At 37.9% G+C, this 26,095-nt stretch overlaps 1 protein-coding gene across 29 annotated transcripts in view; it reads right to left on the bottom strand.

The window, feature by feature from the left end:
• OSBPL6 (oxysterol binding protein like 6) overlaps positions 1 to 26,095 on the bottom strand; it is a 206,716-nt gene that overhangs the window by 47,403 nt on the left and 133,218 nt on the right. For 14 of the 29 annotated variants that reach the window (XM_031008818.3, XM_055380311.2, XM_055380304.2 and 11 more), the window contains 7 exons: positions 25,047 to 25,169; positions 21,822 to 21,875; positions 20,673 to 20,786; positions 20,386 to 20,556; positions 16,993 to 17,125; positions 14,315 to 14,418; positions 2,486 to 2,651 (listed from right to left, as the gene is read on the bottom strand). In XM_031008818.3, coding sequence (XP_030864678.1) covers positions 2,486 to 2,651; positions 14,315 to 14,418; positions 16,993 to 17,125; positions 20,386 to 20,556; positions 20,673 to 20,786; positions 21,822 to 21,875; positions 25,047 to 25,169 — 865 coding nt within the window. Of the gene's footprint in view, positions 1 to 2,485; positions 2,652 to 7,519; positions 7,595 to 13,644; positions 13,738 to 14,314; positions 14,419 to 16,992; positions 17,126 to 20,385; positions 20,557 to 20,672; positions 20,787 to 21,821; positions 21,876 to 25,046; positions 25,170 to 26,095 lie in introns of all 29 variants that reach the window. The other 15 variants (XM_055380296.2, XM_055380309.2, XM_055380299.2 and 12 more) reach the window with 2 other exon arrangements.

The following is a 26,095-nucleotide window of genomic DNA, read 5'->3' as shown; positions in this document are numbered from 1 at the left end:
CTTCTCTATTCCTCTCCCTCCTCCCACCCTCCACCCTCAAATAGGCTCCAGTGTTTGTTGTTTCCTTCTTTGTATTCATAAGTTGTTATCATTTAGCCCCCACTTGTAGTGAGAACACGTGGTATTTGGTTTTCTGTTCCTGCGTCAGTTTGCTGAGGATAATAACCTCTAGCTCCATCCATGTTCATGCAAAACACGTGATCTTGTTCTTTTTTTATGGCTGCAAGTATGAACATTCTAACAACATAACTTTTTGATCCATGAGTATGGAATATCTTTCATTTATTTGTGTCCTCTTTAATTTCTTTCACCAATTTTTTTATAGTTCTCAGTGTACAGGTCTTTCAACTCCTTGGTTAAGTTTATTCCTAAGTATTTTATTTTATCATAAATAGGATAGATCTTGATTTCTTTTTTAGCTATGTTGTTATTTGTGTATAGAATAACAGGGTTTTGTATGTTCATTGTATATCCTGCAACTTTAATGAATTCATTCATTAGCTCTAACAGTTTCTTGGTGGCATCTTTCGGGTTTTCTACACATAGGATCATGTCATCTGCAAATAGAGATCATTTTACTTCTTCCTTTCTGATTTGGATACCTTTTATTTCTTTTTGTTGTCTAATTGCTCTTGATAGTACTTCCAGTACCATGTTGAATAGAAGCAGGAGGAGTGGGCCACCTTGCCTTGTACCAGATCTTAGAGGGAAAAGCTTTCCATTTCTCCCCACTAAGTGATGTTAGCTGTGTGTTTTTAATAAAGGACCTTTATTATAATATATTGAGAAACTTTCCTTTTATACCTAGACCATTAAGAGTTTTTTTTTATCAAGAAAGAGTATTGAACTTTGACAAATGCTTTTTCTGCAAATGACATGATTATGTGGTTTTTGTCTTTCAGTTGGTTAATGTGATGTATCATTCAACAGAAGCTTTAAAACTCTGTTGATGCTTGGATTTCCTGGAAGCTTCAGAATTGCAACCAAATACACAAAGTTTTCCTGGGGCTGCCTTCCAAAGTACCATCTCCCCTTAGCAGCTGTGCCATACTCATATATTCAACTCACACATCTGTGGTCACGCTCTACCTTTTGCACCTCCTTCCCCAAAGTAGAAGTTACTGGCTATAAATCTATGCTGTTACATAAACAAATTAATATTGCTCTAGTCTAATATCATAATTAATATCCAGCTAAGAAATGCAATGAACATATACCAGGAGTAAAATGGCAGGTAACAGAGAGCTGGCCTTACAGAAGAGTCTCAATTGAGAAATCTAAGGGGTTTAGCTTAATTGTTTTTAGAATCATAGAATTAATGAAATCTGACAGCATATTTTTGCGGATGGTTTGAGATTGCAAATGTTGGCTGATTCAACATTTCCAGAGAGATCTTCAGTGTGCCCCCTTCTTTTCCACCAGGCTGTTGAGTCTCAGGGGGGCACCTGAGATGTTCTATTTAACATATTTGTGACGAAAAGCAATACAATGTTTATCTCTCTCTAGAAGATTTTAAAAGACAATGCCTGAGAAGATACTATCTTAAGAACAAACTTGAGTGGCTGAAAGTTCAATACTCTGGCAGTAAAGGGAGCCTAGACTCTTCTTGTTAAACACTGACAGGACTGCTCAGTCCATCTACTCTCCACTATCCTGCTTATTTACCATACCCTACTCTCTGCGGCTGATTATAACAATTTAATTTATACAACAAGCCTCACTGAAAATTTAACATAAAGAAGAGGCTCAAATGTGGGATCAATTTCCCCTCAAATCTGAGCTGGCCTATGGTGCTTTGACCAATAGAATACAATGGAAGTAGAAGGCTGCACCAGTTCCAGAGCTGGCCTTGAAGAGGACATGCAGCTTCCACTACCAGGCTCTTGGAACCCTAAGCTGCCATGGAGAGGAAGGGGGCACAGTTGTGTGCAGCCTTCCAGCTGTCGTGCCAACGTGCTAGGCACAGGAGGGAAGCTACCTTGGGTCTTTCAGCCCAGCTCAGCCTGCAGCCTAATCCCAGTGACTGGGGCTAGTCAAAGACATCTGGCACAGAGGCTTTGCTGCTTAGCTGAGCCCTGCCTGAATTCCCGACCCACAAATTGTAAAGTCCAATACATGAGTGTTATTTAATAAAAAAAGAAATAAACAGAATCTAAAGAGAACCAATAAATACTTATTAAATGATAACTGAGAGACATTGAAAAAAATGTTGAGTAGTAGTATCTTGCCAGATTGCGTACAATAACTTTTTATCCCCAACCCCATGGCACTTTCTTTCTTTAGTCAAAACTGTAAACCTGTGATGTGTGATCTTCCAACAGGCAAGCATCATGTCCTGTTGCATTTTTGTATATAGAACTTCAACCACTATATCAAACCATTTAATCTTTCTATCATTACCACAAAGACAAAGATAAAAGAACAAAGGATAATCTTTCATCAAAGAAGAGAGCTTCTTTAAAGGGCGCATTATTTTTGTTCTTACCTTTCTGTGCGATTAGACAAAATTCTTCTTGCAGCTTTGTATAATCTGTTGAACTTTCCAGAGGGTCAGTGAGGTGGCTAGGGGGAGTCTGAAATTCAATATCTGCACAAAGGTTGGGGTTGGAGGAATGCAAGCGAACTGGTGACATGGTAGCACTGAAAGGAACCTGAAAGGGAAAGATACAAATTATTAAAGAGCAATAGTGCATTGTTTCACATTCTCCTACACAGAAAAGACTTCTCCCATTCTTCAAAATAATAGATTCCTCTCTGATAACACACTTGGAGACACTCAGTACTCATTTATTTTGCAGGCAGTTAGGGTGGGAAGAGGGAGTCTCATTTTCCATTGTTGATTTAGAACTGCCACAGACTCACCAATTTTTCACTGCTACAGAGAGAAATAACTATAGAATGACAGGAAGAAAAGACATAATCCCAAGCAAGTTTAAACTCTGAACTCATACTTGCACCTCAAAAATAACTGGCAGAAAAACAGCAGTCTGAACTGTGATGTAGCTGACCTTCTTTTACAGTCTGGACTATCTGAGCCTGGAGCAGGATCTTACTAAACCTGTGAAAATTCAAGAGATGCATATACTGGAAGATTCACTTACTCTGTAGCCGTTAAATAAAAAACAAATCAGGCTTAACAGGAAATACAGTAATGGCTTAAAGAGACTCATACTTATTTTGGAAACTGACTTATTAAAATTTATATTAGTAAATGAAATATATATGACATAAATCACTGTGTTTTACCTTTGTATGTTACACACAACTCTATTACATATATGCACATGGCTCATGAACCAGCCAATACTGAGAAGCAGTAAGTAGAAAAAGTCATATTACTATAGATTTTTCCACATGGCTAGAGGTACTTCCTTGCCCAGGCTGGATATGGACTAGGTTCCTGATTGGTGGAGGCAAAGCACCTTTTCCTCCCCTTTAAGAAGGCTTTACCTGAACATTACAAATGTCAGCCAAACATTCCTGGAAAAGGAAAATACCAATTCTTCCTGCAAATCAGATCACAAACAACTTTTCCCTGATTCTTAATGCAAAGACGTGCATTCAATTATCTTCAAGAACCAGACTCTTAGACTCCACCACAAGTTGAAATTTTGTGTAACTGATAGGATAATTCACACCCCCTGGCTAACAGGGAATGTGCTGTGGGAGGAAGGAACCATTACCTTCTGATGGATATGTATGTCAGGACCTCTTCTTTTTTAATTTTTTGGTTTTTGCTTTAAACTTCCTATTTGGTGAGAGAAAGGGGGAAGGAGAAGAGTGCACTTTTTCTCTGAGGATTTAGAGGACACATGGAAGAGATGGAAAGAATCAAAATATCTGGCCTGAGCTGCAGGTTGAGGGCAGTTGAGACAGAGCATCCTTCTGATGCAGCATTGTCCTGGCAGGGATTTATTTCTCTTAAAAGATATCCAGGACTTACTGGGGAAGAAAGTGAGCATGAAGCTTTCCCCTCCCCCAAGTTCAGCTAAGCTAAGCATGTTAATATATGTTATTTGAATCATTTGGTGTCTGGAGTTATCAAAGGAACCCTACCTCATCTTCTTTGGAGATCTTGGCTACACTGGGCTGGGAGATGATGGTTAAACAGCTTGTTTATCAATATTATCAGGCTGAAAATTTCTGGCTATTCTAGATTTGAGACCCAGAAGTGGCCAATAAGCCATTTAAGAAAATGGAGTGCTGGGGTTCAATACTCTGTTGGAATCCTGTCCAGGTAACTTAATAATAACAAGGACTAAGGACCTTTTAGGATACCTACAAAGGAATGGTATTTATGTGGCAGAATGTCAGAAGACAGAGAAAGGAAGTTCAGACCCTAACTGTGGTGATGCTCAATCTAGAAAGAGCAGTCAGCCCATTGAGGGACACAGACTCCATGGAAAAGTTGCTGGAGATTAGGATGTCATGGGGAGAGACTGTGAGTGGAAAAAATAGGTAGATCTGGGAGTTTTCAGAATTAATGGTACAGTTTTCTGACATAAGGAACTAGAACAACATTAAAAAAAATAAATGCGGGTCTTTGGTAATATGTTGAGGATCATGGAAAAGGATTTTATCTGCATTCAGGTGCCCTCAACACTCCAAGGACTCACATGGCTTGGAAGAGGAGTCTCTTCCTCTAGCGGGTGAGGAATGGGGTGATGAGAGTTGGTGGGAAGCTTGTATAGGAGGCCATTATGCAGTGAAAACCCAGGGAGTCCAGGAAGGACCCAGACTTGTCCCTGAGATAAATTATTATTTCTCTATTAAATGTTGGAGTCAGATGCTGAGAAGAAAAACATAAGTTACAAATTTATATTTTGAACATAATGGAAACTTAAATTGGCTATTAAAACAGTAAAAGTGGTTTTGCATATTACCCACAGGGAAAGAGACTTGAATGTTCCATTCAAATTGCAATCAGATGGTTCCCTGGGAAATTGAGAACTAATTTTCATATACTTCTGACTGAAAATGTTTATATATTGGTATACTTTTTTTTGTTAAAAAGAGGTACGTGGAATGGGCCATTTTAATTGAGGACTTCATGAAATGAAATTGAGAATACAAATTGGGATGTATTAATCTAACCCTAATTGAATATCTGTTCAGACTGGGGACTTATTTACTTAGCTTTTTATTCATCAATTTGGGTATTACAGGATTCAAAAATCTAAGTGGTAACTGGTTTCTCTGTCAGTGATGGTTGGAGTGGGAGCTGCCTACAGCTCTCCATGTTGATACCTGAGAATCCTCAACACTCAATTTGGGCCTTTCTACCCTGTGCAGGAAAGAAATCCAAGGCTTTCTTGAAGTCCTGTGAAAGGAGGGAAGCCTGATCCTAGAATATTCTGGTAGTAAGAACTGAAGTTTGGAATGGGGACATTAGGAGATGCTCTTAAGTCCTGTCCATGAATAAGTCAAAAGTGAAATGAGTTGACAATGGAGTTGCTGACAGTGAAATTCAGCAACGGTAGACATGAAAGTCTACACAGTAGGTCTAAGATAGATACTATGCTTACAGGACTCATCGAGCCAGTGGGAAAAGTCTCCTGCTGTTGCTGTTCTGCACTATGTGTACAGGGATTCTTTGAGGGTACTGACTGCATTGGGATCCTCAGTGTTCTTCCATGGGAAAGAGCCAGTATTTCTCTTTTTCCAGTCTCCTGTTCTGTTGGGTCTGGCTGCTGCTGTGAGTTGGCTGTTCTGAATGCTAGTGCTAAAAGTCATCAAGAGTAAATTTCTGAAACATCTGCTAGATGTTGCTGCATTTTGGTATGGAGACAAAGCTATAGATCCTGGAGTAGCCAGTCCCCCTAGTTAATCCTGAATACCTTATTAAATGTTGCCAGTAGCTTTTCTTACTACATGCTGTGAAGTTTTTCTCGTAACTTCTATAGTCACCCTGGGAGGTGGGCATTAATGATTTCTTCTTTTAAAGACTTTTTCTCTTCTACTCTCAATTTTAAAAATATAAACCCATTCTATTCAAATAGGTGCTAATCTCAGTTTTATTATATTCACTGTATGTATCTGCAGTTTAAAAGAATGAACACAGAAGAGACAGAATCACTTCTCTGCATGCCATCTTAGATGTATATTGCTTAAGAAAACAGTGTTTTCATAAAATGATGGACTGTTCCTTTCCATACTAAGTTGTTGTTCTTTCTCTAATAACCGTGTGTATTTCTTAATTTTATAAATGGAAAATTACCTTTAATAATATTTAACTGATTATATATGCATCTATTGTCAGAATCTGTTACCACATCAGTGTCATGGGATTTATTCATCTGCATTTGAATACATGCATAAGATATACATGGACCATGAAAGCTATTTTAACAATTTGTTTGTTCAAATGTTTACAAAACTGTGAGTTTAAGAGTCAGTTCCCTAATAAACTCCAAGTCACTGGTTCATTTCATAATCAAAAGCAAATTTGTTTCTCAGTCTAGCTAAACACCCAGATATAAGGCAAGAGCCAATTACTAATCATAAAGTAGAAAGCCACCCATCCTCATACCAGCATCCATTCTCCCGTAATGCAGCCAAAACTTTTTCATATTTTTTCAGCAATTCTAGTCTTAAAATACATTCCACCCTTAGTGACAGCAAGACTGCTGTTAATTAAGGAAATATTATCTAATAGCCAAAAAACTAAAATCTATGATTGCTGTGAACTCAGTAATCTATATTTTAAGAAATTCATAGGCGCTCATGATTAAACAAATATTATAATTGGCTTTTATCCAGCAAGGAGTTCTTGTGTTTTGATAGTCTATTTTATATTCTCTAGACAAGTCATTCACTATCCATTTGCCTTATCTACCTCGATATGTTCTCTGCTCTCCTTATATCCATTCTATTTTCTCTCAGAAAAAAAAAAACCTCTAGATATGGATTTAAATACCATAAAACTGTCTTTTTTTTGTCATTTCCACGCTACAGTTTCTAATTTTCACGTCAATATTCTTTTCAGAAAACAATTTTCCCTTGCTAAGTGTAACTTGGGTAGCCATTTAGAGATGACAGCAAAATTCACCTTTTCTTACCCTCTCATTTCTTTATTCTCACATCCTTTTCAAATAGTCACACTGCTACAAAAAAAAGCACAATTTATGTCTGTAGTAACATGACTTTTCTTAGGAAAAGAGAAATCAGTTAGCAAAAGTTCCAATATCAGTATGGTAAAAAAGAAAAAAAAAACAATATAATTTAAGGAAAGCTCACATCATGGGGCACTGTACTCAATTTTGCAAATTTGACTTAAATTATGTCTTCACGTGTAGTAGAAGAACTAGATTATATAATAGTTCTCCATTGTAAAAAGGAATACCCGTGTTCGACTCCTGCCATGCAAAGACAGCCAGAGAACATGCGAAAGCTATGCTGCCATGATTGGGCTACAGGTGATGCCATCACACACCAGTGGCACCATCAGGACAGGGGAGTCACCCTTGTACACAGGTTCTCATTCTTATTAAACTTCCACTTGAGATTGAAATCCACTCACTGTTGTAGCCACTGCTGCCGCTAGCCTCTGCCGGCGCCGAGTTGTGCTGAACTGGCCCTTCGCAGGTGGCCCTTCCTGACGGTGAATGGGAGAAGAGGGGAGGAAACACAGGACAGGGGAGGAAAGGATGGAAGATGGGAGGATGAAAGATAATCAGACAAGGAGAGGGAGAGTTTTTAACTGAAGTCGACTTTTCTTAAATCAGCATCGAAAAGCGCTCACAGGGGAGTTCATGCTATGAGAAATGATCATCATTCTCATTACTCAAACATCTGAATTCTATTTGCTGACTATAACCCACACCCCAAAAGGAGATGGAGTTATAAACTGATGGACAGCCTGCGATTTTAAGGTAAAATAAATATGCATACTGTTTTATTCATATGATATCATGTTATATGAAGTCAAAAGGTATTCAATAAATGGTAGCAAGGAAAAAGTAAGTTCAGGAAAAACTGATTAAATAATGTGGGAAGGCTAAAATGAACAGGTTGTAATGAGAGCCTCATAATGGCCAGACAGAATTTTTTTTGTTTTTTTAATTTCTTACTGGAAGAAAAAAAGTAAGGGAAGGGTATGAGGGTTCTTCGACTTCCTACTTAATCTCCTATTATACAGCTCACTATCTGGGATTCAACATCAGTAAGAGTGCTGGGATTTTCAAGTCTAAGAATTTTCCCAGGTTTGTCAAAGATCAGATAGTTGTAGGTATGCGGCGTTATTTCTGAGGGCTCTGTTCTGTTCCATTGATCTATATCTCTGTTTTGGTACCAGTACCATGTTGTTTTGGTTACTGTAGCCTTGTAGTATAGTTTGAAGTCAGGTAGTGTGATGCCTCCAGCTTTGTTCTTTTGGCTACAAACCTGAGAAAAACAAGCAATGGGGAAAGGATTCCCTATTTAATAAATGGTGCTGGGAAAACTGGCTAGCCATATGTAGAAAGCTGAAACTGGATCCCTTCCTTACACCTTATACAAAAATCAATTCAAGATGGATTAAAGATTTAAACGTTAGACCTAAAACCATAAAAACCCTAGAAGAAAACCTAGGCATTACCATTCAGGACATAGGCATGGGAAAGGACTTCATGTCCAAAACACCAAAAGCAATGGCAACAAAAGCCAAAATTGACAAATGGGATCTAATTAAACTAAAGAGCTTCTGCACAGCAAAAGAAACTACCATCAGAGTGAACAGGCAACCTACAACATGGGAGAAAATTTTCGCAACCTACTCATCTGACAAAGGGCTAATATCCAGAATCTACAATGAACTCAAACAAATTTACAAGAAAAAAACAAACAACCCCATCAAAAAGTGGGCGAAGGACATGAACAGACACTTCTCAAAAGAAGACATTTATGCAGCCAAAAAACACATGAAAAAATGCTCATCATCACTGGCCATCAGAGAAATGCAAATCAAAACCACTATGAGATATCATCTCACACCAGTTAGAATGGTAATCATTAAAAAGTCAGGAAACAACAGGTGCTGGAGAGGATGTGGAGAAACAGGAACACTTTTACACTGTTGGTGGGACTGTAAACTAGTTCAACCATTGTGGAAGTCAGTGTGGCGATTCCTCAGGGATCTAGAACTAGAAATACCATTTGACCCAGCCATCCCATTACTGGGTATATACCCAAAGGACTATAAATCATGCTGCTATAAAGACACATGCACATGTATGTTTATTGCGGCATTATTCACAATAGCAAAGACTTGGAACCAACCCAAATGTCCAACAATGATAGACTGGATTAAGAAAATGTGGCACATATACACCATGGAATACTATGCAGCCGTAAAAAATGATGAGTTCATGTCCTTTGTAGGGACATGGATGAAATTGGAAACCATCATTCTCAGTAAACTATTGCAAGAACAAAAAACCAAACACCGCATATTCTCACTCATAGGTGGGAATTGAACAATGAGATCACATGGACACAGGAAGGGGAATATCACACTCTGGGGACTGTTGTGGGGTGGGGGGAGGGGGGAGGGATAGCATTGGGAGATATACCTAATGCTAGATGACGAGTTAGTGGGTGCAGCGCACCAGAATGGCACATGTATACATATGTAACTAACCTGCACATTGTGCACATGTACCCTAAAACTTAAAGTATAATAAAAAAATAAATTAATTAAAAAAAAAAAAGAATTTATGTAAAGATCATCGAAAAAAAAAAAAAAAAGAATTTTCCAAGGAAGATGCCAGACCCCATAAGATCAGAAAAGAAAACTTAAGTTCCTCAGTGGGTGAGGACAATGCCTATAAAAATCAACTATGAAAACCTGAAAGCATAGTTTTCATTTAGTAATGTGCACCTATGCACAAACCGGTAGAAGAATCCTACAGCTTTCTTTCATTTTGTTTTCTTCCTCTTGGTGGATGGGATTAAGGGATGATGACATTTCCTTCTAATCATTCAACTTTGCCTCCATCTGACAGACCCTGACACCTCAAGGTTGTGAGCAATATTTTTTTTTTTCTTTTTTGAGATAGGGTCTCAGTCTGTTGCCCAGGCTGGAGTGTTGTGGCACGATCATAGCTCATTGCAGCCTTGAACTTCTGGCCTCAAGCGACCCTCCCACCTTGGCTTCCTGACATGCTGGGATTACAGGCATGAGCCACCTTGCCCAGCCATGAGCAACAATTTCATTTCCAAATAATTAAGATATACTTTCTCAGAATCTCCTAACAGCCCAAATTGAAGAACCAGTAGGACCACTTTAGTTTTTTGGGGATGTCAGAAAAATATTTAAACTTTTTCTACCTCTAAATCTTCAAAAAAGTTCCAAAATTACGATCTTATTTATTTTCCATCTTCATAAGTCTTCTGCATACATATATGTATATGTTTGTCATACATACATACACACATAATCTGTTTTCCACAGAAAAAATTTCTAGACAAAATCCTTTCTACTTAATGTAGTAAAAGGGGGAAGAACTTATTCTCACCCTTCAGTGTAATTTGAGCATCTATGAGATGCAGGACAGCTACACAGGAGCAACATAAGATCATCTGTCTGCTACTATGTACTTTCTACTATTCCTCATTCCCTTCAACATCCAGGGATCTAGTATTTAATTCATATTATCAGCAACACAGGAGATCTAACAGCTCTTTCAAAATCATTTCCTTCTTGCCTTCCTCTTACTTCATTTAAGACACAGCCAAATTGTTACTGCATAATGGTACTGAGATTTTTATTCGAACCAGGAAGTTTGAAGTTTAGGAGGCAAGAAGAAATCCTTGTTCTAAAAGGTAATCTCCACAGAACCCTCTAGGACAAATGCTGACTTCATGAGTTGTACAATATGGATTTCTGAGGCCAACTGCCCAATAGTTTCCAGTAGAAACATGGCCATACCAGTCTAGAATTTAACCTTCTCATTTAATCAATAGCACAATCTAACCTACACAAGAATAAGCAATCAAACATCCAGTATAACATGTTTTTCATTTTTACTTTCTTGCGGTCAATTTTTTTAATGATCTATTTTGTAATTTTTTCCAAATGACAACTACTATGGAATACTGAATACAAAGTTCAGTAACACAACATTGATAACAACAACAGCAGCAACAATACCACAACCACCACCACTGGACGGTCTGGGCACCTTCACAATGGCTGTTGTAGTTAGTTACGAAGAAGAGGGGGGACAGAAAATGAGCTCTCACTGCTTGAGAGCCTCTCATATTGGCTGCAACATCAGCGAAAGTGGTTCGAGCGGTGAGATGATCATTGACTCAAAACAAATACTTGGACTCATTAGATAGAATTCTCAAGATCAAAACATTTAAAATAGGAGGGGAAAATGCTGGGTATGAGGTAGGAGAAAGTGGTGGGTATCTTTAATCCACTAGAGTAAAATTAGATGCTATGCCTCTCTCTAGGCAAAATACTGAGTAAAGATTTTCATGTTGTCATACTCATCCTAGATGAACTTATGATTTCCCAGCCAAGTGTGAATTTTGAAGGATCTTGGAGGAACTTCCCAGTAGTAGAGAATGAGTATCCTGAGGCTCCTGCAAGACCTGTTGGTTTGGGCAAGCAGAAAAGGTCCACAGATAGGACCAAGCTCTGCTGTGTTCCCCTTAAAATACCTTTTGTTTTAGTCCAGGTGGAAGTGGAGTTTCTCTGGGAATGATTAACAGCTTACTGTCTATTTGTTTCTTCTTGGAATTGGAACTAAATCTCCCACTTCGAATAGGCAGTTGTCTTTGAGTGTCTTTGAGGGATGAGATGATTTCAATTTCCCTCAAAAATAACTAAACTAGAATTACAAAGGCCATTTTATTACCCTTAGCAAAATCACAAACAAGGTGAAATAGCATAAATAAAAATTTAAAGACAAATGAACCACCCAAAGATGTGGCGGAAGTATGAATGAATATTTTCTAGCTTTTTGGACATTTTCTCCTGATGACTCAAAAAAATCTTCATAACTTTTCTGTCTATGTAAAACCACAGGCTGAGAGGCTAGGTGGTATAGTCCCAGTTGCATTCTGTGTCCTTCAGAAAAAAAAAAAAAGAATGATTTGGGGGTCTCTAGTGGAGCTCCTAGATGCAGCAAGGTAGCTGGGACATTGCACTACAACTCACTGAGAACCAACCTATCCAAGACAACAGCTCTGAACAAGAATGTGGTCAATAGCATACACTACAGACACAAGATTAAAACAATATCTATTAACAAGTGTATGTGTTCTTTCTTGTGATGCAGTCCTTCTTCAATTATTTTATTTAGAGGAATGATTCTTTTACTTACAAACAAAACTAGACACTCACAAGTTCAAAACCAATAAAACTGCCAAAAGCAATTTTAAGTAATTTTCTTGTGAAATCACTTGGCACATCTGTCCCTACAGTATTAATTTTATGAACAGAAGGGAAAACACACAGAAACATACTGAGCAAAGGAACACAAAAAGTTGTGTTTATTGAATGTAGACATTCTAAATAAAAAAAACCATGGGTATTAGTGCTTATGAAAATTTATTTTCAAATATATCAGATTAGCAAGCAAAGCAAGTTTGTTATTTACACAGTCAGAATCGTAATAACGAAGAATGTTATTAATGAAGTCAAAATTAGAGAAGAAGTATTTTGTTAATTATTCAGAAGGGACTGAAGAATTCTGAAAAGTACTTTTTTCTACCTTTGTATTAGAATATAAATTTATTTGCAGTATAATTTTAAAAAGCCAAATCATAAAGTCTAATCTTGATTGTGCAGGATAAGGGCCATGTATAATATGCATTTAGGAGGAGAATAATGGAGATTCTAGTTTAAAGATCTGAAAGTAATATGGTTTATGATATAATCTATCATATTTTGAATCACTGCAACACAATAATATAAAAGGATCTTACTTTAAGAACATTACTCATTTCAAATACATAATTTATTTCAAATAAATTTCAAGTACATTTATTACAAGCTATTAAGAATTTAGTTCAGATTTTAAGGTGATTGTTGAAAGCCAAATAATATCTATTTTTGTAGGATCATAGAATTTTAGAGTTGAAAGATAATTCAGAGCTTATTAAATAAACTCTATTACTTTACCCAGGAGCAAACAAAAGCTCAGGAAATTTAACAGAAATGTACGAAATTATACCGCCAGAAAATCACAGTGATTAGACTAGAATCTGGGTTTGTTGATTTCTAATCTATTGAACCTCCTACACTTTTTCTTGATAGAAAACATTTGGACAAAGCTGACACATGAAAGTCCCTTTTAAAATCTAGTATTTTTAAATGAGTGTTCATTATAACCCACTAGATTTTTAATCTAGATTTTTAAGGTAACTTTTTGTTAAAATATATTTTAATGGTTCAAAGGCTGTAATTGTGAATAAAAATGCCATTTTGAACACATATCACATAATTTTAACCTTTCTTTTAAATCCTTCTCACTTATGCCAGAGTAAGAAAAATATAGAGATTTTCCACTATTTTAGATAATGTAACAGTTTGAAAAGTGCTGGCTTTAAAGCAGTTAACTTGCCCTTTCAATCTAACGCCCATAAACTGATGTATAAAGACTAGTACTTTAAAAGTATGTAGAAACATGAATGAAGGAAAAGTAAAATCTGTACCTGCAGTTGTATTTTTGTATCTTTGCTGACACTTTTTGTTCTCCATCGTCTTGTGACCCGCTTGTCTTTCTTTGAAATATCTACACAGTTAGCCTACATTACACAAATAGTTAAAAGCAACAAAGTATTATTAAGTTCACACAGATGATACACGTATAGACAAGAGCACAGCAAGTTACTAAAGGTCATTGTTAGAGCCTATAAGCAAACCAGCCAGGACAGAAAGGCATATCAGACGAATAGTGGGCATTAAAAAGCAGAGATAAGAACTTAATTATAAAATATATTTTTCTGATAAAATGAATACAGGATTAGAAATCTCTAGCTTTGTTTTCTATATGAAAAGACAATAATAATTCTGAGAGTATCTAAAGCATATCTTCAAAGCTACCATTTCTAATAGGACACAAACATGGAAGAATAATTCAGATACTGAATGTATTTCTTCTGGTTAGTGTGTATTTAAATGTAAAACGTTTTAAAATAATCATCTTAATTAACACACTGACACTGAGATTCAAAAATATTAAAAATAACTCCAGAATATAAACGAATGTCTGTATTGCAGTTATTTATCTTTAAATGTTACCTTATATATTCATAGAACAACCCAATAAAGAGTATTAATTAATATCCTAAGTCCTTTTACCAGCAGCAGGAATATGTTTACCTGCATGTCAGTAAAGTTAGGTGCTGACTGAGTTCTCTGAAGTATTTCCAAATTTTGCAGGAGTTTGCTAAGTTCCACAAGGTTTGACTGGCAATGTGCAAGATCTAATAAGAAATCAGAAATAAAAATACGTTAAAATTGGGTAGGGAGCGGTGGGGATGGTAATAAAAGGGTCAATGCAAATTATGGCAAATATGCGTAGGCAGATCCATGTTTATATGATGAAGATACTGGCAGGTGAAACAAAACAGACCCTTTTCTGGTGCAGAACCAAAAACCATTCATTATATTTCAAAGCTCACTCTTAAAAGTTAACAGCTATTAGTGCAGAAACCATGAAACTCTCAGTCACACTGTATGTGATCCCTTTTCTGCTCTGATAGCTTTTGCCACATGGGAAGCACACTCAAGTGAACTTCAGCAGTCCTGTGGTTTCATTGTTAGGAGCTTGTCTACCTGCTCCTCTAACATGCTTTAGAAGATGGTTATCTGGAATTTGGGTAGTGTTAAAATCAAGTTCAGAAAAATAGGATGGAATACAGAATCAGTTAACCATATTTTCTATAATTTAGCTCACTAACAATGTTGAAATGAATGACTTTAAAATTTCTTAGAGACATTATATTAACCAAATCAGATTTTCAAAGTGCATTCGCTGGTCCAGCAATATCATCATCACCTGGACATCAACTCATTCTGTCTGAATTAACATTTAGAATGAAGAAATGACATTTAGTTTTCTTTTAAATTTTTTGGTTTATTTAGTACAAGAGAATATTTAAAAATCTATACAATAAAATATCACTCTTTAAAAAAAAACTAACCTTTAATATGTGAAATTAAACACGGTCAAGAATATTGGGCTCGGTGCGGTGGCTCATGCCTGTAATCCCAGCATGTCGGGAGGCAGAGGTGGGAGGATCACCTGAGGTCAGGAGTTCAAGACCAGCCTGGCCAATATGGTGAAACCCCATCTCTACAAAAATACAAAAATTAGCCAGGCATGATGGTGGGTGCCTGTAATCCCAGTTACTTGGAAGGCGGAGGCAGAAGAATCTCTTGAACCAGCGAGGCGGAGGTTGCAGTGAGCAGAGATAGCACCATTGCACTCCAGCCTATGCAATAGAGCAAGACTCCATCTCAAAAAAAAAAAAAAAAAAATGGGATTTTTAAGTTACTTTTCTTATTTTTGTGGTCAGTTGCTAAAAATTTCATTTTGAGCTTTCTATCCAGGAAATATTACATTCATACTCCCTAATATTTGTGATTGTTCTATATAAATGGTGCTATATAAGCACAGAAATCTGGAATTGGGGCTGAAAACCATCACCCTTTTTCTAACAGAATGAAAACAGAACTTTGTGAATAATTCAATTTAAGGCCAAGGACTCAAAACTAAGCATAAGGAGACATCAATTTAGATTTTTCAGTTGTAGTTTCCTTATCTGTCAAATGGTGATAGTAGCATTTAGCTCTCCCACCTGCTTACTGAGATGGTAGATGAGAAAGTTCTATGAAAGCCAGAAATGGTCTCTAAGAAATACTTGTTGCACTATGTCTCATCACCCTGCTAGAGCCTTCACCTGGGCCATGCCACATCATTCTTTGTCACTTCTATTATTTACAATAAGAAAGAGAGGAAATCATACTTTCACATAAAGTCTGGGATGTGAGTATCTCAGAAGGCTGATAAAAATGACAAAAAATGCTGCATACTTTGAGTCCACATGCTGGTAGAGTAAGAAAAAATTCTTTTGGTTGGAGGACTAACATAGATTACCAAATTTTAATTTTTTTAAGTGAGAACACAAAAAAGTGATCTAATATCTACTTTTATTATAATTTTATAAGAAAAAATAATTTGAAAAAATAGGCCCAATATCATCTTAGGATCATCTAAAAATAAACTAATTGAGCCTTATTAAACACTGTCTGCATTGCCCTTGTTTTTCTCGGTTTTGAAGGTCAAATGAAAACTGTCTCATGGAATGGAAATGGTCTGTAGATCAAGTTTGAACCATTGTGCTCTGGCTAATTACGAGGAAGGTGAAGGTAAGAAGAGATGAAGAGTCTCAGAGATGGCAGTATGAGAGAAGCAGGTATTGGTTCAGAATACTGAATCACTGATCCACAGTGGAGCACACTAACAGGTAACTGTGGATATAAGATGCAGCATTTTACGACTTTGCCATTTATTGCTGAGTTGTCAGGAAACATACACCTGCTCCATGGGCTAGACAGAGCAGCAGAGAAGGCAGCTGCGGAAGTGACCTAGTGAGGAGGACAGAGCAGTGATTCTGGGGCCACGGGCAGAGTAGGCTCTCCTTGGGGGTTACTCCTCTGTGTGACTGCCCCAGGATCCAGGAGCTAAAGAAGCCAGAAGGAACTGGTGAAAAGACAAGGAGAGAAGGCTGAAGTGGGTAGAAGTCAGGGGAAAGGCAAGAACCAGATTCAACTGCTGTGAGGGTGCAAGAGAACTGGCAGGTAAGGAGCCCGAGTCATGGCAGAGAGAAGGAGCTGGTGCATAAAAATAAGAACAAGGGGGAGAAAGAGCAAGGAAAGGTCAAGATGATCAAGGCAATCAGGGTAAAAGATGTAGCACTCATAATTCACCTCTTCGGGTTTTGTTTCTTGTTTGGTTTTGGCTTACTCTCAGGCCACACTGGGCAAGAACTAACCTTCTGCACACCTGTCCATCTCTTCCGAGTCCTGTAACCAGGCTGCCACTTTACTCTGGCCAGTTGTGCACGTTGCAGGGAGGCTATTGCTGCATGGTAAAGGGGACTGCCACGGAAAACTGTTTGGTTGCATCTACGGCAAACAAAGATGAATTGTATGGTTATGAAACAGTACATTTCAATGATTAAAAAAATACAAGTATCCTCAAAACCGTATTAACAAAGAGAGGAAGAAAATGCACACTCAAAACATGGAAGAAGCCTCTTGGCTAAAAGTGGTTTGTGCCCAGTGAGGGCGACATTCCTAAACAACAACCCCTCATTAAGCTGCCATCTCCATCATTCAATGAAGGAAAACATTTAAGTGTGTTGTATCTCATAATCACAAGGACCTGCCAACTCAAATTCCCAGTAATTTTTAATCGCTCAGTAAATTGTATTTGCAGTGTCCTTACTGCAGTACTGTTAACTCATGATTTAAGGTCTTTCCTTTCCAAAAGGTTTCTGTACCCTTATGACCACTCAAGTTCTCCTCAACCACATGTGATTCCTAAATACATTATCCACCAGTAAGCAACCTTGCAATGCCTTGAATTCACATTGGAAATTATTTATAAAAAGGCAGTCATGGCAAGTTATTATCTATAGCTCTCTATTAGTTATTATCTATAGACTTTTCATTAAAAAGATTTTATGTGAAATAAGTGAAAATTGTATTAAGTATATAGATACTAAGGTGCCTGCAGGAAATAGTGAAAAAAGAAGAAACTTATTTCTTAAAAAATTGAAATAATTTTAAAACTTCATAGTTGACTTTAATATCCAACTACAACTGAATTGTGTCTCTTCTAAATCATTACAAAGTGAATGATGCACATTCTTAGCAAACCCAGGCTTATTTATTACTCACAGAGGGCCACAAACTAATTAACATTCAGGAGTCTCATAATTTGATATGTAGAAGACAGGCAAAGTGATAAAAAGCTCTTTTCACTCTTTATTGCATGTTGATAAATGTAATGGAAATCTTTCACCAAGCAGATCTTAGAGGTATGTCATTAACCAGAGCAATAAATCTGTTTTGAAAACCAGAGCTGAAGAGCTTTCTTATTTCAAGGCAAACAGTGGGGAGGATTTGATTTTAGTCTTCCATTCTCAGATATCACTCAAGTTATTTAACAAATAAAGGATGAAAATAATATATTTTCATCAATAAATTTAATAAATATTTTAATAATTTAATAAATAAGAGATAAAATATTTTCATCAATACTCTGTGCCAGTGATGTAGGCAGAAGCTGGATGAACCAAAGAATTAAAAATTTATATTTTTTAAAGATCTATTTGGAATACATTTCTCATTTAACAAGGACTAAATCTAGGATTCAGTCTGCCTTCTGGTGAGAACACAGGAGGCCAGAGAAACTCGGCACTATCTTGGGCATCTGTAAGTTCCCAACCTTCCTGATGCCCTGACCAGATGGTTCGTTCCCTTTTTTATTTCAGAACTGGTTGGTATTAGGGTTAATCCAACACCCTATTCCTAGAAAAAAGATAATTAAATAGTCCTTGGCAAGGCTGCAACCAGAATGGAATAATGTGAAGTTTAAGGCCAGGTGTGGTGGCTCACGCCTGTAATCCCAGCACTTTGGGAGGCCGAGGTGGGCAGATCACTTGAGGTCGGGAGTTTGAGACCAGCATGGCCAACATGGCGAAACCCTGTTTCTACTAAAAACGAGCTGGGTGTGGTGGTAGGCACCCGTAATCCCAGCTTACTCTGAAGGCTGAGGCAGGAGAATCAATTGAATTCAGGAGGAAGAGGTTGAGGAGGTTGCAGTGAGCCAAAACCACACCACTGCACTCCAGCCTGGGTGACAGAGTGAGACTTTGTCTCAAAAATAAATAAATAAGTAAATAAATAAATAATGTAAGGTTTGAGATAATTTTAACATCTCTAATAGGATCTATCAAAAATTGCCATTAAAATAACAAAAACTGAATATAGTAATGTTTCATTTAATCTGATTTGGTTAGTATTGCAGTTACTCTATGAGGTTTTTCAATGGTTTGCAAAGGAAACTTGGATGTATGTATGACATACATTCCTGTGTAAGCAAAGAAAAGCAGAATCTTCATTGGAACGTCCTTGAACACAACGTACTGTGGCAGCCAGCTTCCTCACCCTCTCTGCCCTCAATTTCAGGTGCCAAATGTGAAGGTGGAGCACCCCTGTGCAGTGCAGTGGGGCTAGGTTTCAGGAAACTTAATTATTGAATCAAAGGCAGAAACAGCTGTTTCCCTGTCTGTTGACTTAACCTTGATTTTTTTAAATAAACAACATCTCTTCCTTTTCATCAACACAGAAGTGAACTCTTATTTCAGCCCAGAGAACAAGGTCAGCCTCCCTTAGTCTGGCACCTGGTAAAAATGGAAAGGGCACTGACTTTGGAAACAGATGTGGGCTTGGATCCTGGCTCAGCTGTTTAACGGCTATGTCACTTCTGGACAAATTTTTTACTATCTCTGAACTTTGGTTATTTGAAAGATTAGAGATGAATGAGTGCCAAATGCTTAACACAGTGCCTGATCACTTAAATAGGCTACTATTTATATTATTGTCACATTCTTGAGCTCACATGTAATTACTTCATGGAGAAATTTAATAGCCTCTCATGTATATATTATAGGTCAAGACACAAAAGCAAGTTTCATTTTCAAGACTGAGGTTTTCTTATTACCATCCAGGAAGGCACCTGATTTCTGAATGTTGATTAAATAAATGTTTACTTACTTCCTAGTATTCCTACAAAGCCACATAAAGTTAAAAGGTAGTCCGTTCATAAAAGGGAAAATTAACTGCTAATTCTCTTGGTGATCCACATTTCTGCCTAATTTATACTTGCAACTAACTTTCATGCCAAATGTCACTGTTGTCTTCTGAGTGTTAGTTTACAAAGCAAACCTCCTCTTTCTGGTTTTCCCAAATGAGACTCAGTTATGTATTTGCATAATTTTCTTTTTTATTTTATTTTATTTATTTATTTTTGAGATACAGTCTTGCTCTATTGCCCAGGCTATTCAGTAGTGGCACAATCTTGGCTCACTGCAACCTCCGCCTCCCAGGTTCAACCAATTTTCGTGCCTCAGCCTCCCGAGTACCTGGGATTACAGCTATGCAGCATCACATTTGACAAATTTTTGTGTTTTTAGTAGTGAAAACATAGGTTTTCACCATGTTGCCCAGGCTGGTCTCGAACTCCTGGCTGTCAGGCGATCCACCCACCTTGGCCTCCCAAAGTGCTGGGATTACACGCGTGAGCCACCGTGCCTGGCCAAAATTTGCATCATTTTCTAAGCAATTTTCCGGCTGGTTTTTATAGAACAAAGTCATACCTTTCCATCCATTACAGAAACATTAGCAGCTGGTGAGGATTCAGCTGTGGACGTTGAAGGAAATATGTGAAAACTAGCATCTCTTGGTGATCTCACAATTTCATTCTGACGATACAACCGATGATGTCGCAGTTTGGAGACCCATGCATCAAACCAGTCCTGGGATTTCACCTAAAACAATGAACGAGAGGAGAAAGTAATTGTAAAATCACTCTCCTGCCTACCACTGGTGTAGGCAAATGGTTTCCCCTGATAATGGCAGAGAAACTGTTGAAAAGTGATTTCACCTTCAAATGATAGATGTGCTCTTCGGTGTCAAGGTCTATTCTTCGAGCTTTCTTTTTAATTGACATGACTGAGAGTCCCACATCTATGCTCCCGTGGACCTTTCCTTTCTGAATCTGAAATCAAAAGACTAGTAAATAGGCTGAAAGGATATACGATTTGATGTTTCTGTACTGGATTTAAGTGAACTCAAGGTAATCTTTAACTTATCTATGGGAAGTGGAATACTACATATACCTCCTTAACAAACAGAAAATAGTTAAGGTTCTATTGATTAGGTTCTAGGATAGTTGATGTTGCAGTGACTTCAGGCCAATTTTTATAAATAAGACTATTCATCTTATTCCTGTTTTGGCATAGAATGTAATACTAATTCTTCATAATTCTAGATTGCACAGCTTATATTCTCCCAAAAGGACATCTTTAGCAGTCCTAAAATAACTGCGGTCAATCTTTGACGTATAACCCAGAACATCCCTGAGTAATCAGCTGGCAGACAGCTGCTGGGGCAGAACAGGGCAGCTGGGACCAGAAAGCAGGGGGCAGCCAGCTCTTCCTTCTGGCTGCTCCTCTGATCAAGGACATGGCTGATTCAATGGCAGGGATGGGGACAAAACTGAAACCTGAGCCTTCTGTTACTTCCCCTACACCACAATGATGAAGGAAGGAATTTTCCAGTGTTACATGCAAACTACTCCTTTGTATACTAAATAAAAACAATTTGAAATAATTTTTGTGAATTGGGATCTCCAAGATAAAAAGATGTATGACGTAGAAATAAAATTTGTAAGATAGTTTTTAAAAGGACATTGACAAGAACAAAGCAGCACACATAAAGCAGAGTTTATTGGGAGATGGAGGAAAAAAGCCCATTTGCATTTTCTCTCCAAGTGACAGAAGGTGATTTTACTCATGCGTCACTTTTAAGGTTTAAGCTTCTGTTTTTAATAACACACATCAAAACAGTTAAATCTTCATGCACTAGGCCGACACACTTTAGAACATGGAGGTTTGGGAGCTTGTGAAATCTTACAGGCCCAGACATGCACAAAGCTGGTAACTATGGCACAAGGCTTGTACAATTACAGTGTTTACTCACTTCAAGCAGAATTCGAAATCAATCTTTGAAACATGTCCTGTGTGCTACTTACATCGAGTGGTGCCTTTGAATACTTTAACATTCCATTATCCAGGACAAAAAAACGCTGCAAGAACCAAACACCCCCAGTTACTGTCTGTATTTTGAATTATATAAAACATTCACAAATGTGGGTCTAATGTTGCTTGGCATTTATTAATCAATATGTTTGATCATTTTAATGTATCTGGATTCAGTGCATTTGGCCACAGTCAGTCACATTAAATGGTAAGGAGATAAGAGCTCTAGTTCCATACTGTTAACCTACCAAGATTCTTTTATACATAATCCAGTGGGGATGGAGTCTTTTCACCATGATTTTTCTTAACAGGGAAGGAATCTGAGGACCTGAAGCTACAATCCCCTGAATGAACCACATTGGGATGTTTTTCAAAGTGAGAAATGATCACAGTGACTCTGTAAGGAGCTCTATAGAGGTCTACAGGGAATTTTTCACCATGAATATAAACTCCTGAATTTTCCCTGGATACCATAGACAATTCCTGAAAATGGTCATGTCCATTACAGAAGCCAGTGGACTGAATCTATGAATAATGAATTATCTGGAAAATTTAAGTGGGCTTAGTAATATGCTTGCATCTCTAGTTAGCAAATGTTTGCATTCTACCATTAATCAAAGAGGTTGATAATTATTTCTGAACTACACTAAGAGTAAAAAAAGAGAGGGGTTTTTGGCAATTTTTGTCTCCTCCAAGATAATCCTAGTACAGTCTGAATGGATTTGCCCTTTTTGCTCTACAAACACTCAGGAACTCTCAGCTGTTGATTTTTCTTCCATGGGCAATTCACAAGAGAACAAACAGCTCCCAGGGCCCAGTCAAAGAATGGGTCCTGTGCCCTCTAGTTCTACAGATGCAAGGAATCTTTCTGTTCCTGGAAAATTCCTCTGCTGGCAAGTTTTTATGTGATTTGGGACCTCTTAGCTGCTGAGATGGCAGGCAGTCAGGCCTCGGGATCGCCTTCTGTAAGTACAGTGGCCTTCTGTGAGTTCTGCACAGAGAACCCCTATGAGTTCTGCACAGGACTCACAGAAGGCCACTGTAAACCCTTTGTTACAGGTTCTGCGGGACAACGAGTAAGCACTGGAAAAAAAGAGTCTCTACGGTTGAAAAACACTTGATTAAAATCAGTTGCCCTTAATTGGTCAATCAAATGGGCTGACATCTGAATAAACACATGGTGGTTGTAGAGATCAGAAGAAAAGACAACAATGCAAAGCAGGCCCTCCTGTTATTTATGTAGCAAAATGTTCAAAGGCACAGTCTAGAAAGTTGCTGCCAAACCACAGCCAGTTTTGTTGAAACATGGACTGAAAGTGCTAAATTAAAGTTAGCGATTCATACAAAATTTGTTTCTTTGACGGTTTTTTCCTGTGTTTCCATTTCTGTCTATCCAAGAATTTCAGCAGAGATCACCTATAGCATATCATAAGGAAAGAGATTAGCAAGGCCATCAATTTGGGGAAACACAAAGGATGAAAGGCAACAGTGACTGCAGGAAGGAGGATGGCCAGTTGGCGAAAATCTCAGGAAGAACGACAGTGAGGACAGGTCCTTGGCACTACGATAATATTATGGGTTCAGGAAAGATCGTTTCTGACAAGGAAGAAGGCACTTTCAGAGACAGGGCACCGGGGCAACATTTCCCATGTGTTCATTTTTAAGTCTTCCCCTTAAAACACATAAAATGTTTCCTCAAGGAAGTTAACATACATAACCTCCCTGCACTGAGCCAATGGGCAGCCACCACTGGCCATTTGGGCCAATAAATTTTTCTGCCCTGAGATGAAATCCACGTGCAGATATGCCAAATATATAGATTTATTCTTCCACCGATTTCAAAGAGGATACTGGGTGGCCCACTAAAGAGTTTAAACTGACGCGGTGGCTCAAGCCTGTAATCCCAGCACTTTGGGAGGCCGAGGCAGGCAGATCATGAGGTCAGGAGTTTGAGACCAGCCTGGCCGATATGGTGAAACCCAATCTCTACTAAAAATAAAAATAAAAATAAATTAGCCAAGCGTGGCGGTGTGCGCCTGTAGTCCCAGCTACTCCGGAGGGAGGCTGAGGCAGAAGAATCACTTGAACCCGAGAGGTGGAGGTTGCAATGAGCTGTGATTGTGCCATTGCACTCCAGCCTGGGTGACAGAGTGAGACTCTGTCTCAAAAAAAAAAAAAAAAAAAGTAAATAAATAAAAATAATAGTTTAAACTGAAAATGTACGGCAACTTTCTCCTCCTTAGTATGACAGAATCCTTGCTATTTGGGTAATGGTAAAATGCAGTAAAAAATATTTTCTCTATAATTTAAACTGAGAGATAGGACAAGGATGTTGGGAGGAAGGAGAGGAATAAACTGTAGCCTTTAAACAGCAGTAAACAAACTTCTGGGATCAGTGAACTCCAGCTTTAGTTTGTACTGGTAACAATAATTCTAGGAATGTATCCCAAAGAACTAAATAGAAGTTCATGTGTAAGGATGTTCATCACATCACAATAGTAAAAAAATAAGGCATGTCTTACATATCCAGCAACAGGGAATTAGTTCGATAGCAGTGGGATATATAATATAGATCCATCCAAAGTGATACATGCATGCATTTAAAATACCTCATATTTCAAAGAGTATTTAATGAGAACTTATCTATACTAATTTAAGTGAAAAAAGCAAATCAGACAACAATACATACCAACTGGATTAAATATCACATATTTTTTTCCCTCCATATGTATATTACAGATCTCAGTCTCTGTTAACTATAATAGACTACAACCCATGTGGTTAAAATAAGGCCTTAAAAGTTAGTTTTACAGCCGGGTGTGGTGGCTCACACCTGTAATCCCAGGACTTTGTGAGGCTGAGGTGGGCGGATCACTTGGGGCTGTGAGTTCAAGACCAGCCTGGCTAACAGGGCAAAAATCTGTCTCTACTAAAAATACAAAAATTAGTCAGGCATGGTGGCATGCACCTGTAGTCCTAGCTACTCAGGAGGCTGAGGTGGAAGAATCACTTGAACCTGCGAGGTGGAAGCTGCAGTGAGCTGAGATCATGCCACTGCACTCCAGCTTGGGTAACAGAGTGAGACTGTCTCAAAAAAAAGTTTTAAAAAGCTAGTTTTACACATACTGCCATATTCTTAGTTTCCCACCTCATGATAGCAAATAAGATCTTCTTTATTTATGAAGATGGTCTGAACCTGAATATGATAAAAATGTTACCTTGTGCCAGCCTTTTAAAGGCCATTTTCTTTTCTTCAGCATAAAGCCCTCATGTTTGTCTGGTTTCTGGACATTGGTTTGGCCTATTTTCAGCCCTTCTATAATTTCCCAGCTGTCAGCTTCCTGAGAGAAAAGAAGAAAAACAAATCACATGTTACTCAGTGCCTGATGACACACTTATAGCAGATTCTTAAGTAGAAGTTGCTTTTGAAGCAGTACTAGGCCCACCAGAAAGAAGGAAGAACAACATTCCGGAGCAAATTCTAACATCAAACACAGCTATGCACTTTTAACTTCAGTTAAAAAGAGTTTCCCACGTAGACCTAGAGGTAAGTGGGGTCCATCAGAGACTCAGTGGAGCCACCTTGTCTCTTTGGGGTAGGATGGAAATTCGATTGCCTGTACTCAGAATGTTTAAAATGCATTTTTCCAGACAGTGAATCCCTGAACACAGAGGCACTTTAAAGTTTCAAAATAAGACTACTTTGATGACAAATGTTCAATTAGTGTGTGGACCTGGCTTTCTGTGTAGAAATGGAAAGGCTGCTGTTGTCTCAAGTGGCTCAGAACCTGCTATTAACAGGGAATAACAGCGCTGTGGTCACGGCTGCTCTCGGGGAGGTTTGCATGCATTCCAAAGTGCACATAAGACACCTGCTCACCAAAGACACATCAAAGAACTTCGTGCTTTCAAAGATACACATGCCCCTGGGAGCCTCTGGGTTGCATTTCTTAGTAGTGAATTGCAATTCAACAAGTTAGCACTGTTTATAAATAATGTTTAGAATAATAGGAGAAACTAGTAGGCTCTTATAAAAAGTCTAATGCCTGTAGCTTTTGACTCACACAGAAAGTTAGATGACCACTATATTCTAGAAAATAATCTCCATCTATGTATAAATATATTCATTAGAGCTCTCTCTCTGTTCTTAGAGAGATATCCACTGTATTTAGTGGCACTTCTATTTTCAGTAGCCCCATCCATGGATAATATCTCTGGAAGAATAATATTTTTATTTCTGGCTAGATTTGGAAGTTTGTGTTCACCT

This window comes from Gorilla gorilla, chromosome 11 (assembly GCF_029281585.2).
Source record: "Gorilla gorilla gorilla isolate KB3781 chromosome 11, NHGRI_mGorGor1-v2.1_pri, whole genome shotgun sequence".
Classification (NCBI taxonomy): Eukaryota; Metazoa; Chordata; class Mammalia; order Primates; family Hominidae; genus Gorilla; species Gorilla gorilla.
The sequence above is the reverse complement of the archived record's forward strand: the minus strand, read 5'-3'. Positions and strand labels throughout refer to the sequence as shown.